At 39.7% G+C, this 13,528-nt stretch overlaps 1 protein-coding gene across 7 annotated transcripts in view; it reads right to left on the bottom strand.

Moving 5' to 3' along the window:
- The window catches only part of LOC131131901 (uncharacterized), a 41,844-nt gene extending 29,682 nt beyond the window's left edge, over window positions 1–12,162 (bottom strand). For 5 of the 7 annotated variants that reach the window (XM_078792614.1, XM_078792635.1, XM_058076924.2 and 2 more), the window contains exons 1-14: window positions 12,031–12,162; window positions 10,531–10,584; window positions 9,017–9,166; window positions 7,965–8,102; window positions 6,716–6,829; window positions 5,208–5,360; window positions 4,928–5,107; window positions 4,676–4,798; window positions 3,743–3,856; window positions 2,405–2,705; window positions 1,433–1,548; window positions 1,137–1,254; window positions 512–603; window positions 263–414 (exon numbers count right to left, since the gene is read on the bottom strand). In XM_078792614.1, the coding sequence (XP_078648740.1) occupies window positions 263–414; window positions 512–603; window positions 1,137–1,254; window positions 1,433–1,548; window positions 2,405–2,705; window positions 3,743–3,856; window positions 4,676–4,798; window positions 4,928–5,107; window positions 5,208–5,360; window positions 6,716–6,829; window positions 7,965–8,102; window positions 9,017–9,166; window positions 10,531–10,575 (1,796 nt within the window). In that variant the 5' untranslated portion in view covers window positions 10,576–10,584; window positions 12,031–12,162. Of the gene's footprint in view, window positions 1–262; window positions 415–511; window positions 604–1,136; window positions 1,255–1,432; window positions 1,549–2,404; window positions 2,706–3,742; window positions 3,857–4,675; window positions 4,799–4,927; window positions 5,108–5,207; window positions 5,361–6,715; window positions 6,830–7,964; window positions 8,103–9,016; window positions 9,167–10,530; window positions 10,585–12,030 lie in introns of those variants that run through there. The other 2 variants (XM_078792624.1, XM_078792631.1) reach the window with 2 other exon arrangements.
- Between the last annotated feature and the right edge of the window lie 1,366 nt (window positions 12,163–13,528).

Below are 13,528 nucleotides of genomic sequence, written 5' to 3'. Positions count from 1 at the left end.
TTATTATTAATAATAATAATAACAATGATATTTTATTATTAAAAATTAATATATTAATTAAAAATACAATTTCATATATTATAAAAAAAATTAATTATATTATATAATTAAATGATTTAAAGAGTCGTGACACTGTCCTCCTCATTAATGACAATCGATACAAAGTGTTAAGACTCCAATTAATTAATGAAATAATTGGATTAATTAATTAAAACTAGTATTTTCATGATACTACACCTGTCATCATCTAGCAAAGGCCTTACCCTCTCTTTCTTCCTCCATGTGGCTAATGCGAAGAACCATCGCAGCCTTCTCTTCCCTGGCCTGATCCCTGGCATCGACTGCCTCGGCGACCATTTCCTGCCACTCCAAGACCTGACTTTGGGTGTCATCAGCACTGCCGGACTCACTTGCCTGTGGTCAGAATGAGCATGGGGAACGAGGAAACTATACGCACAGCACCCTACTGAGTAAACAAACGCTTTAGGAATCAAAATCCTGCATCCCAGACCTGAGAGGCAGCTCTCTTTGTGAACTGTTCCAGGTCGGCTTGTAGTGTTCTTTGTTGCTCCTCATATACCTCCAGTTTAGCTTCCAGCATGTCTGATGGTAAAAGCAACAACACACAATCAACTTTTAAAGAATGAAGAAACTGCAGCCACAAAAGTTGCTCAGAGTTGGGGCCAATCCCATCCTGTATCGGTACCGGGTTTCGGTATGAGAGCAATTTTGGAAATTGCCAATACCAGAAGAATACCAGCAAACGTAGCAGTCTTACACGCACGCACATATGCACAGCCTATATAAAATATATATAAAATAAAAAGTCAATAATCAAGCCATCATCTCCCTCAACAAGTAACCATGTAATCGAGGCAACCAATCGTCCTCTACGATGTAGACCCTTTTGTTATTTATTATTTATTCATCTAATTCTTCTATTTATTCTTTATTTATTCTTCTAATTCCTATATTTTGTAGTGTCATACTGTCTTGCACTGAAAATGGAGCTGCTGCAATTTCATTCTACTATATGTAAAATGACAAAGGGCATTCTGATTCTGATTCAATATCAATCAATAAGTAACACTGGATATTCAAGCAAAGAGAACTCTGGTTTCAGACTTGTATAGTACCATTCTTCGTTTTGAGTTCCTCATACTGCTCCACCTTCCATACGTATTCCTCCCGCTCCTCCTCAAGGGCAGTGACACGACTTCGCAGGGCAGTCAGATCAGGAGGGGCGATGCCAGCCTTAAGAAGAAATAACAAGGAAAATACCTTTCCTTGTCACTTTTTTTTTTTAGTGGATCACTTTGAAGACACTTTACCGTGGAGCAACATATCACACATAACCCGGTAAATTTTCATATAAAAATGAGGGAAACAATAAAAACAGTAACAAATTACATGTACCAGTTGGACATCTTACCTGGCTTTTTTTGAGCTCCTCCTCCAGCTGTCTGATTCGGGATTTAGACCAAGCTTTCATTTTCAGGAACTTGGCCTCTGATTTGCTTGCCTCGTCAATTTTTTGCTTTGTCTGGACTGTAAGCAATACAGAAAAAATAAAGTGAGTGTAGTGTTTTGTCCACAGAAACGTTTAAAAGATGAGTATAAATTCTACACCTCTTCATCTATTGATTCCTCTACTTCTTATTCAGAATTTATTATTTATTATTCAGAATGTATTCAGATTTTTCATATTGAAAATGAATCATTTCCAATACTGTAACATTCTGCTTACGCTGCAGACTAGCAATTACAAGCGCGCCTGAACGCCTCATAGCACAAGGAGACAGAGCATGAAGTTGTTTATTGCTCTATGTGCATCATAACAACAAAATAAGTAAGTTTGATGATTATTTTGTGCATCAAGTGTTTAACTGCAAGTCTTGGAAGATTTGGTGTTCCAATCCCTGCATGGCGCAGCGGTGAAAACCTGTCACTGTGAGTAGCGACTCCCCCAAAAATGTGACTTTATCATTGGTTGTATTTATTTTTCTACCTAAGACACTACTTTATTGTGATTGTTAAGACATTCCCCTTCAACTTGGTATTATTATTATTATGCAAACCGTAGACATCGTGAGTGGATGAAAAAAGTGATACACAAATTCAAACCACTGAAATGGAAACAGAAGGGGCTGCACGGCGGTCGAGTGGTTACCGTGCAGGCCTCACAGCTAGGTTAATTGGCGACTCCAAATTGTCAGTAGGTATGAATGCACATGTGGTGTTAATGGTTGTTTGTCTATATGTGCCCTGTGATTGGCTGGTGACCAGTCCAGGGTGTACCTCGCCTCTTGCCGCTGTTCTACAAGGTGCTATAGAGAAACTACAGACCATCATCCGTAACCCCTGTGACCCCTTTTATAGTGGCAGTGATGGATTTAAAACCTACCTTCCAATTCAGCTATTCTCTGAAAAGCGGTCGGCTCAACAGACAAGTCTTCAGTTCTTGGGGCCTCTTGACTGGTCCATGGTCCTACTGCAGCATTTCTCAGCTGCTCCAGCTGGCGCAGCAGATCCTGTTGGGTTTCGTTTAACTGTGCCTGATGTTGTTCTGTCATTCGCTGAGCCTCTCCCTGGTGCTTTTCCATCAAGTCACGGAGTTGAGCTCGCATCACGTGCTTTTCTGCCTCCATCTTGGATTCAAGGGACTCTCTTTCAACATGGAGTCTACGCATCCGCTCTGTGAGATCCTGGCATGGGAAAGTAGGAAAAAAAAATCACTGTTGAGTTTTGTGGTTTCCATCAAATATTGAATATCACATAGTGAATTTCCATAAAGTCGGATTCAAAGTTAACAAATGTAATATTTTATTAGTTATGGCATAGAAAACCTGTTTACAATCTTCTAAATAAGGCTTTTAAACATTATTAGACATGAAACAACATGCACCTAGCCACCTTTACATCTGTATTATCCAATATAGTACATTTAAGTGGGCGGGGGGAGTGTACTTCCCATGGTGGCAACTATCTCGTCAATGTATTGTAATGTTTCCTTTAATGGCGTTGCACCTGTATTACCCTATATAGTAGACATAATGGCTTTACACCTGTGGTACCCTATATACATAGCAGTAAATAAGCCATTTGTAAGATGTAAAATAATAGTAATAATAATAAATAAAAACATAACCTGTCTGTGTATCACAGTAAATGTGTTCCCTAGCAGTGGCGGACGAATAGAAATGTAGAGGAGAGTTGACTTTCAGCTTGTAATGGCCCTATCTCCTGACCATGTTGTTATTATTATAAATATTTAGTAATTATTTATGTGCCTATTGTAAGATAATTTCATCTTGCAAGAAATGTATTTTCTAGCCATCACGTCTGGCCCTCGTCTAGCCAAACACCGACATCTAGTGGCCAATGCAGAATACAGTACTAAATTTAGAATTGAACTTTTCTTCTGCCTTGTATTTGTATTTTGGTGCACTTTTCCTTTTTAGGCTTGATTATGCCTACTTTAGGCCAAGAATGAGTACAATTTGCTTAAATATGCGTTTTTCTTCCCACTAACAATAGGCCGCATTCAACCACAGCAATCACATATTACTTTGTGAAGAACCCGGTATGATGACGGCGATGTAGCAAGGGACGACTGCACTTCTATATCTACTCAGCCAATAAATAAAAAGTTTGTATAATTTATTTCTATCTGCATTGTACTATTAATGATATTCATTTGATCGAGGTACCTCATGAATTAGCATTAAGTAGAATTCCTGACCTTAATTTGCTGGTCTCTGCCATCCACCTCTTTCTGGAGAACATCAATGACCTGAGTTTTACCGAGCAGCACCTCCTCCTTCTCATGGAGCTTCTGTTTTAATGCCTTCAAAAGCTGTTAACAAAACAATAGTATTAGTAGTCATGATTATTCATTTAACAATGACCAACAAACTATCTCATCAAATCGGATGTCTTAAGTCAGTGGTCCCCAACCTTTTTGGACCCACAGATTGGCTTGTGTGTTCACAAATATGTGGTGGACCAGAGGTAGCAGTGGGAAGGGGGCCTTCATACTTTATATCAATCTAATTAACCTTATTCATTATGTATTGTCTAAAACTACCGCAGGAACAACATTTAATTCAAAGCACAAAATGAATACAGACCCACCATGCACTAGTATGAGCCTGGAGTTTGTTTTTCCACCGTCACTGTTTGACCTATGCGCTAAAAGGCAGTATGCTAGCATGAATTAACCTAAAGCGCACTGAAAAAATATGCACATTAGGACTAAATAAGGTCATCAAATTAGCCATTCCCACGTGGTATCCGTATTTGAGACCAAATATGAGGTGAAAGAAAAACAGTAAAAATGCAGTACAGTAGTTAGCACACACACAATGGTGTGTTCAAAGGCCGTTGAATAAAGTGGGACGGTTGCTGCTTGCAACAAACCGCACAAACATGCAAAAAGTCTGACATTTCTAACTGTATTTTTTTTTTAAATATTTTTTTTGCATAAATTGCATAAATTAATGGCCTGTATTTCAAAAATCGATATGCATTTACACATGCATTTTTAAAACTTTTTTTTTTTTTTAATCACTGCATCTGAATGCTTGGTGCGGTCCTGCCCGCGGCCCAGTGGTGAGACCCCCATGCTTAAATGACCTGACTGATGACAGAGAATCTTTTTGAGGGTTAGAACCACCTGCTGAAGATCAGCACTGGCATCAGATGTTGCGGCTAGTTTGAAGAGCTCCTGTTCATGCATCTGGTTGATCTCTGTTAGCTGTTGATCTTTCTGGAGAATGATATCTTTGAAGGTTTGGATCTAAAAAGGAAAGATTGTATATATCATAAATGTATATTTTAAGATACATTTACATCACATAATTTAAATTTTCATCATTGTGTGAATTGGATCTGAGTACCCCACGGTAACAACAGTGTAAAAACCTACATTCTGCTTATACATGTTCTCTTTCTGGCTGTATTGTTCCTTCTCTGTGACCAGAAGCTCCTTCAGGCTGTCTGTCTGCTCCTGGAGTAAACTGTAGCGTTCCTCGCCTTCTCCGACTTTCTTGGTTAGACTCTGCACTAGCACCTGAAGCTCCTGCATTGCTCCGTGATCTTCATCTACCTGAGAAAGTACAGTACATTGGGGCCTCAAAACTGTGTTCAATTTAGTTTAGTTCATTTTCATCATCACCATAAGGACTACAATAATGTAATGACTGTACCTTTTGTTGTGGAGTCATGACTGATTGATTTCCTGCCATTGATGTCTGCAAGTGAATAATGTAGGCCTCCTTCTCGGATAGCTTCTTGTCCTTATCTGTCAGCATGACATCCATTTCTTCCCCTCGTTGCCGCTGTGCCTCCACCTCTCTCCTCTGAAGGAAAAATAAAGTAACATCTAGTTGTATTTGCGTTATTAACATTAATTTGTGATTAACACAAAGACAGAACTGTGGTGTCTACTTCATTATATTGCTTTATAAATACCTGTTACATAACCTTCTTCTTTGAAAAGTATTTATTCATTCATTAATTTTTCTACCTCTTATCCTCATGAGGGTCGTGGGGGTGCTGGAGCCTAACCCAGCTGTCCTCGGGCGAGAGGCGGGGTACACCCTGGACTGGTGGCCAGCCAATCACAGGGCACATGTAGACAAACAACCATTCACACTCACATTCATACTTATGGACAATTTGGAGTCGCCAATTAACCTTTTAACGTTTTTGGAATGTGTTGAGGAAGTACCTGGAGAAAACCCGGGGAGAACATGCAAACTCCACACAGAGATGGCCGAGGGTGGAATCGAACTCGAGTCTCCTAGCTGTGTGCCTAGCACTTTTATGTTAGTTTAAATACTATTTGGCTACAGGCCACACAGCTAGGAGACCCTAGATCGATTCTCCGGGTACTTTGGTTTCCTATATGTCCTATATGTCTATATGTGCCCTGTGATTGGCTGGCGACCAGTCTGGGATGTACCCCGCCTCTCGCCTGAAGACAGCTGTGATAGGCTCCAGCACACCCGCGACCTTGTGAGGATAAGCGGTAGAAAATGAATGAATTAATTAATAAAAGTGCTAGGAATCTATATTGCTCCATAGTATATATCTATATTGAAGGCCCTCCCTTTAATATACAGTAGACAGTAGCCCTAATTATACAACAGGGGACGCCATTGTGAAACAACATGTATGGACATGCTTGAATACTGGTGTGTAATAATGTACAGTAGTCCCTCGCTTAATCACTGTTAATTGGTTTCAGGCCCGACTGTTAATCTCGGCCAAGTAGGATCTCTTATTTATAAATAGAACATTTTCAGAGTTGGAGCATAGATAACCTTCTAAATACCCTTTTAATCATTTTTAGAGTCCTTTAGACATGAAATAACAACCCTATAGTCAACCTTTACACTCCTATTACTCAATATAGTAGGCATCCATCCATCTTCTGTGCAGCTTATCCTCACTAGTCGCCTTTGTTAGGGATAATTGTGCCTGTTATGAGATCATTCAAACCTGTTCCAGCGATCAAGTCTGGTGCGTGTGTGTCTGAGCCAACATTACAGTAACATTACTGACACCTGGTGATCGTGTAGAAGAGTACATACGTATCTCTAATAATGCTCATGAATGCCACCTGCTGTTCCATTTTTGTCCCCACATTTTCCACCGTGGTATACCATCATACACATTAAACAAGTTAGTCGTAAAAAGAAAAGGCTCTTACCTTGCTTTCTAACTCCTTCTCACTCCGTGCAAGGTGTTGTTCTAGATCCTCCACCTTCTTTTTTAACAAAACAATTTTGCCCCGACTTGCGTGCTCTCCTCCTTCTGATGGAGCCTATCAGGATACAGGGATATTAAATACAAAGCAACTGACCTCCTGGGTGTCACAGGGTTTCTGCTGCATATAATTGACCGTGGCGCACCGTCATGACAAAATAAAAGCCACCACTTTTTTTTAACCTGAAAACAATTTTAAGTAATATATTGAATGGATATAAATGTGCTATATAAGTAAATACATACCGAACTCATTCGACTTTCTGGCATTTTTGTTTACACATTTTGCCTGGCTCTCACCGTTTCTCTGGTGGCCACTAGCTGGCAAGTTTTTGTCTCGCGAGCACGTTCATGGGCTACATCAAAAATCGATTATCATCGCAACTTCCTTTTTTTTTCCTTTTTTTTTTTTAAGTGTCGCTTAACAATCTTAATCACGCTCTTGTTATCATAAAAATACTATATGGCTATATGGCAGTGGTAAAACATTGGTAATGGTTTTATTTCATTTGAACATGCTTCAGATTACAATTGAGTGCATCCCATAATCAGTTCCCAGTTCCACATGACCAAAAGGAGTAGGAAGAAGCAACGCTTATTAAATCCTACCCCTCCATCTAGTACTTTTACAATCAATAACTGTTACATTTGTTCACTTCCTGCTTTCCTAATATAGTTTAAGTTTGTTTTTTTTGTCACGTACCGAAGTACGATGTGATATGACCATACAATGACATAATGGGTACCATAGTAACTTACAATATAGTGATATATATATAGCCCTTGTCCTGAATTAAGACAGAGTTCTCAGCAAAGTAATTTGAGGTGCTGAAACGAGTAATGGTCGGGAATGTTCCCAACAAAAACTTAAAAACTGATAATGTTCTCGGTTCGTGTTCTGCTGGATGTTAATAAATAAATAAATCAGAAATTGTTATTTGACAATTTATAATAATATTTATAAGAATATCATAATAATAAATAACGATCACAGACACAGCAGCAGCAGCCCGCCCTCCCATGCACCCCATCACCACAGCTTAAAATAAAAACCTAGGGAAAATTGTGAAGCATATTGTTAAATGAATACCTCACAGATTCAAACTGTGCGCTATGATCTCACAGTTCATTTGGCTGTGCTTGGTTGGTGTATTTAGTTGAGCAGCTTGAGCAGCATCCAAGAGTATGTTTACCTTCTTGCCGTGTGTTGGTGTGACCGGACCGCCCATCTGTTTCTTCACTTCCTCTAGCTGTGTGGTAAGAGATGTCACCTTGGCCTTGTTTTGGAGACGCAGCTTTGACAGTTTTGCCTCGCATGTCTCCTTCTCCGTCTAAATGATGACAGGTTTGTCATTCAACAACTAGCTACAACAGCTTAGCATCAACAGTATAAAAACAGTATAAAATGCAAAGTACAGTGGAGGGGAAAATTAATTGAGCTGCTTTTTCTGCATTTGATTTGAGTGAAATAAATACAGTATATATATATATATATATATATAAATAAAAATACAGTAAAGTCTCGTTATATCGATATCGGTTAAAACGAATTACTACTTATTACGATACTATTTTCATTTCCCGGCAAATTTCTAGTCTTTTATGATATAATTAGCTCCGTTAGTACGATACACGGTTATTATGATAATCCGGTTACTATGATGCCCTTTTCATCTCCCGCCAGCCAATTTGGTCTGCTTATATCGATACAAAAGCAGCTTAAATCAATCTTTGCTTAAGGATTTCAATACCAAAAAAGAACACGGCGAACGGCTGCTTCCAGTCAACTTTATTTTTCACACTTACACCACCAGAGTGCAGCACACACAGCGGAAAACACCCGTCCCTCGCGCCTACCCCTCCGGGTGGCAACACCTTCCCTATCGATAGTTCCGGGGTGAATTATGTCCCGGTAACCGGTAATCACTACAGCGTAAGTTTAGTTTTATTTACTGTAGTACAAAATTTATTGTAGTACAAAAGCATGCTAGATACGCAATCCATGAACTCAAGGAGAAAATTACATGCCATATCAAAGATCCGCCCACTTTTAATGCAGTTCGGCGCAGGATCGGATATATGGATAGTCCGGTTATATCTGTATTTTTTCCGACTCCCGAGAATATCGATATAACGAGACTTTACTGTATGTCGATGTTAATTGTTCAAAGGTTGATACTATTGAAAAAGCACATTTCCACTGTTGTCTGTACACAAACATTACGGTAAACAGCATTTAACACACCTTGAGCTGTTCATCCTTGGTGCGAAGCGTTGCATCCTTTTCCCGGATCATTTCTTTTAGCTGAGTAATAAGTTGCTCAGTTTGGACCAGACGCTCTGCCATGTCTGCAACATCTGCAACAACCTCTCCACTTGGGGGAGAGTCTGGGCCCTGGAACAGGTTGGCAGAGGGGAGACTTGTGAGTGCTTGTCAGCATTAGACAGCGTACTAGGTTTGGAATGCTGCATGATTAGCACATCTCTAGCAGAAAATATATAGTGTGTAAATATGTTCCTCTAATCAATGTCGACTGGTCTGAGTTTAACATCTGGGACCATACTTGTGAGTAGACTAGACACCGGTTTCAAGTTATGCCACTCTGTTTAAAAACCTCTAAAAGTGTCATCACAGCATTTCTACGATATGAGAGAAAGTTGAGATCCAGCACAGCCACTCGGTGGAAATACTTTGTCACGTTCTGTGTTATTCCTCGCTGTCGGAAATGGGCTTCGATGTGTTGACAAAAGTCATAAGCTGCCTTGTTAGCATTGAGCAGCGTCGGTACAACCACGGTGCCGTTGCCGTTATCGGTTGACGTATTACTCATGTCACCAAATGGTGGACAGTGGTGGAGGATAACTTTGGTTAGGGGCTGCACGGCGGTTGAGTGGGTAGCGTGCAGACCTCAAAGCAGTGGAGTTTGCATGTTCTCCCCATGCATGCGTGGGTTTTCTCTGGGTACTCCGGTTTCCTCCCACATTCCAAAAACATGGTAGGTTAATTGGTGACTCCAAATTGTCCATAGGTATGAATGTGAGTGTGAATGGTTGTTTGTCTATGTGTGCCCTGTGATTGGCTGGCCACCAGTCCAGGGTGTACCCCGCCTCTCACCCAAAGACTGCTGGGATAGGCTCCAGCACCCCCGCGACCCTTATGGGGAAAAGCGGTAGAAAATGAATGAATGAATGAATGTTTCGCTTTTATCATGTTATCCTTTTAGTTGTTTTTTTGTTTTCTCACCTAATTTAACCACCTTCTTGTAAATTTTCTTTTTTCATAATAATGACTTTATTTCCATAATTTCACTTTATTCTCCTAACATTACAATTTTTTCTCTGTAAATTAATTTTCCAAAACTGACAAACTCATAATCCCTCATTCATGTTAAAAAACAACAACTATTTTCTCAATAGACAGCAACTATTTCTTTATTCATGTAAAATGTCCACTGATTTTTTAATGTTTGCTGTTTTTTTTTTAATTTTCTTGTTAGATTATATTTTTAGAATGTGCCACGGGCCACACTTCGGACACCCCTGGCTCAGGTAGCACAGCACTTCTCAAATAGTGGGGCGTGGGAGGTAGTCATATGAGAGGCAGGGTAACTTTCAGTATCGGTGTCTTTGTTCATGCTGGAAACAATCGAGGAATTGGTAGCGGAATCACTCAAATTCAAATGATGCCCAGCCCTAGTGAAGAATCATAAATCTCGACTGGGTACGCGACAATGGATAATTATTCAGAGATGTACTTACCCCAGCGCCAGACTCTCCCCCTTCATTAGAAAACCACTTCAGCATGGTTCAAACCTGAAACACAGAAGTATTATTGTACAGTTACAATATATGGATGATTGCAACCACGCATGCACATAGACAAAAGAGTCATAGTGTGGTTATGATTGGCTATACATTCAATAATAACTAACCACTAGCCAAAAACAAACATAACTAACTATCGCCATGGCTTGCAATTAGAAGTTCGAAATGGACAGTGCTTATATCTGAGATTTTAATCCGATTTTTTTGTTGTTATCACACCGACAGGTTAGAGGAGAAAAACGCTAACCATATCAGACCTGTTTAAGACATTGTCACAAAGATATTTCAGCCACTGACTCAATTTGTAAACAGTCCAAACCAGCTGACACAGGAGAAGCATCAGGTCAGACTCGTTTTCTCACACATACCACAGGCAGCTGAGTACTCAATGACTTGCTGGTACTTGCCATTTAAAATACATTCATTTTACTTAAACAAACACAAAGGTACTTATTGTGGTATAAAGCACATGTAGATTATGTGTTCATTCTTTTTTTTTTACAATTATGATGTGACTCAGGCTATGCATTAAAGAAAAGGTCAATCAACGTGAGTTTTTTTTGAGGTACTGTTCCATATGACTAAACAATACCATCCTAGATTACATTGCGTTTAGTGAGGTTACCCATTATTGGGTGTATAGCCTGACAATAGTAGCTAAACTTTGTCAAATTGATATCATTAGCTGACAACTATGTTTTTATACCTGTCAATGCTTTGTTTTTTTCTCTCTATCATTTACCTCTGGCTATAGAACTGCATGCATTGACTAAATGTTGTGACTTATGTTGTAGTGCTGCTATATTGTTGCTTGTGTGTTTTACGTGAGGCATGTATTGCATGAGTTATGCAAGAAGAGAGAGATACAGTACATTCAATCACTATCTAGTACCCTAGTAGTAGTACTCGACCATGACAGACAGCACCTTTAACTCAGTATTACTTACCAGCAATACTGCAGTTGTCGACTTGGAATACCCATCACCGTGATTTTGATTTCAAAGCAAGTTATAAATCACTTTAGTTGGGTAATATCACAAGGAAATGACACAAATATTGTATAATTTCACACTTACGAGCTGCATTGTAGCCCGCAATAAAAACAAGTTTGACACTTCCGGTATACTGTAGTCACGTCACGAGTTGGTGTTACTATTAATTACAAACTACAGTACCTGCTATACATTAGCATGCTAACTGCTAATGTGCAATAAACTTATAACAGCGAGCAGCAAAGTGTGGTTATGAGAATTAGCGCATAGTCATCAGGTCCATATATGGATCTATATGGCGTCTACAATTGTATAAACACGAGTAAGACATGCAACTTTATCTCGCTAGCCAAATGCTAACACAACTAGCAGCTGACTCGCCTGTCCCAAAGAGCCGCTTACGCTCCTCGCAACCGGTTACAAAGTCATTTGAATTGCTTACCGGGTGCATATTTTTATGAATACTCCACTGACGATCGCCCCGCATGGAGATATGGCCAGAAACCCTTTATCATTTTATTCCAGCCACCACAGCAATATGCATTGGGTAAAATTGTCAACAGAGGACAGCTGTGGAAGGATGAAAGTACGCATGCGCTGTACTGCCCAGTTTCCAACTACGCATTTGTGACGTCACCATTATCTCGGTGCCCAAACTATAGGAATTAGGAAAAAAAATACACACACATATATAAACACAAATAGGAAATATACACAAAAGCTTCATGCCTTTAGTTTTAAGCATCTATTTTCCAACTTTAAATTTCCATTTAATTAAAAAAAAATCTCAATATTTTTCAACATTTTCAAATATTGTACTATATACAACAATTAACATTTCAAGACATTATTTTTATTATTGACTTTAATAAATTTCAATTATTACAGGTGCTATCCCTCCTTGGCTCCACATTACACTATTTTTCCACAACACCACTACTAGCTAGCATGTTCACAGTAGTGTTTTCAGAAAAGTGATTGCTTTAAAAAAAACACATACACAAACACATAGATGTTGACTTCACCTTTTCCTGCGTGTGTATTGTACTTCCGGTGTGGTTTGCATACTCTGAGTAGGAAGAGGGTGAGATATACTCCTATAGTAGGAGTGAGCAAACTACAGCCCGGGGCCCAAATCCGGTCCGCATGTTGAATTTCAAAGACATATACGTAATTCCAGACTGTTAGAATTACGGTATCAGCGTAATAGTGTGCATGTATCAAATATATAGTCTGACCAATTTTGTTAACTCTATGCGGCCAAAAAGTTTGCTCACCCCTGAACTAGGAGCCGGAGATGAGTGGAAGACGACATTCAAAATCCACCCTTGAGGCATTTTGATATCTAGTTATGCCTGTCCAACGCCCCAACGGTTTTCCAGGCTCTGATAAATGATGTACTGAGGGACTTCTTGTGAAGATTTGCTTTTGTTTACCGAGACGACATTCTCATTTACTCAAAAAACATTAAATATTTCCTGTGTTGGCCAGGTTCTCCAGTGCTTGTTGGAGAACTGGCTCAGAGAGAGATGTGTCTCTTCCACACAGGCGTGGCCAACACCTCATACAGGAAAAGGTGCTGCAGCATTTTCTGGGGTTTGCTAACTTTTTTTGCAGGTTAATTCAAACTTTCGCAGCACCAGTCATTTCCGTCTGCCGATTCCTTGATGTTCATCTGTGAAGTATACAAAAGTCACCTTGCCCGTAGCTTCCATTGCGCCTATCCGGAAAAGCGTGGTGGTTTGCCTGGTGGTATCCATTGGGAGGGGTACTGTCATACCCCCCCCCCCCAGACCTCACCAGATTGCTTACTAACAACTACCTTTCAAGACCTTTCATTCCTTTATATGGCAGCATCCTGTTATACCTTTGATGACGCTGATGTTGAATCATTGTTGTATCATCCTTGATGGCATTTCTTGATGGCCCAGCTATAGGAG

Source organism: Doryrhamphus excisus, linkage group LG1 (genome assembly GCF_037039965.1).
Source record: "Doryrhamphus excisus strain RoL-2023G ecotype Guam linkage group LG1, RoL_Dexc_Guam_v1.1, whole genome shotgun sequence".
NCBI lineage: Eukaryota > Metazoa > Chordata > Actinopteri > Syngnathiformes > Syngnathidae > Doryrhamphus > Doryrhamphus excisus.
This window is presented reverse-complemented; position numbering and strand designations above follow the sequence as displayed.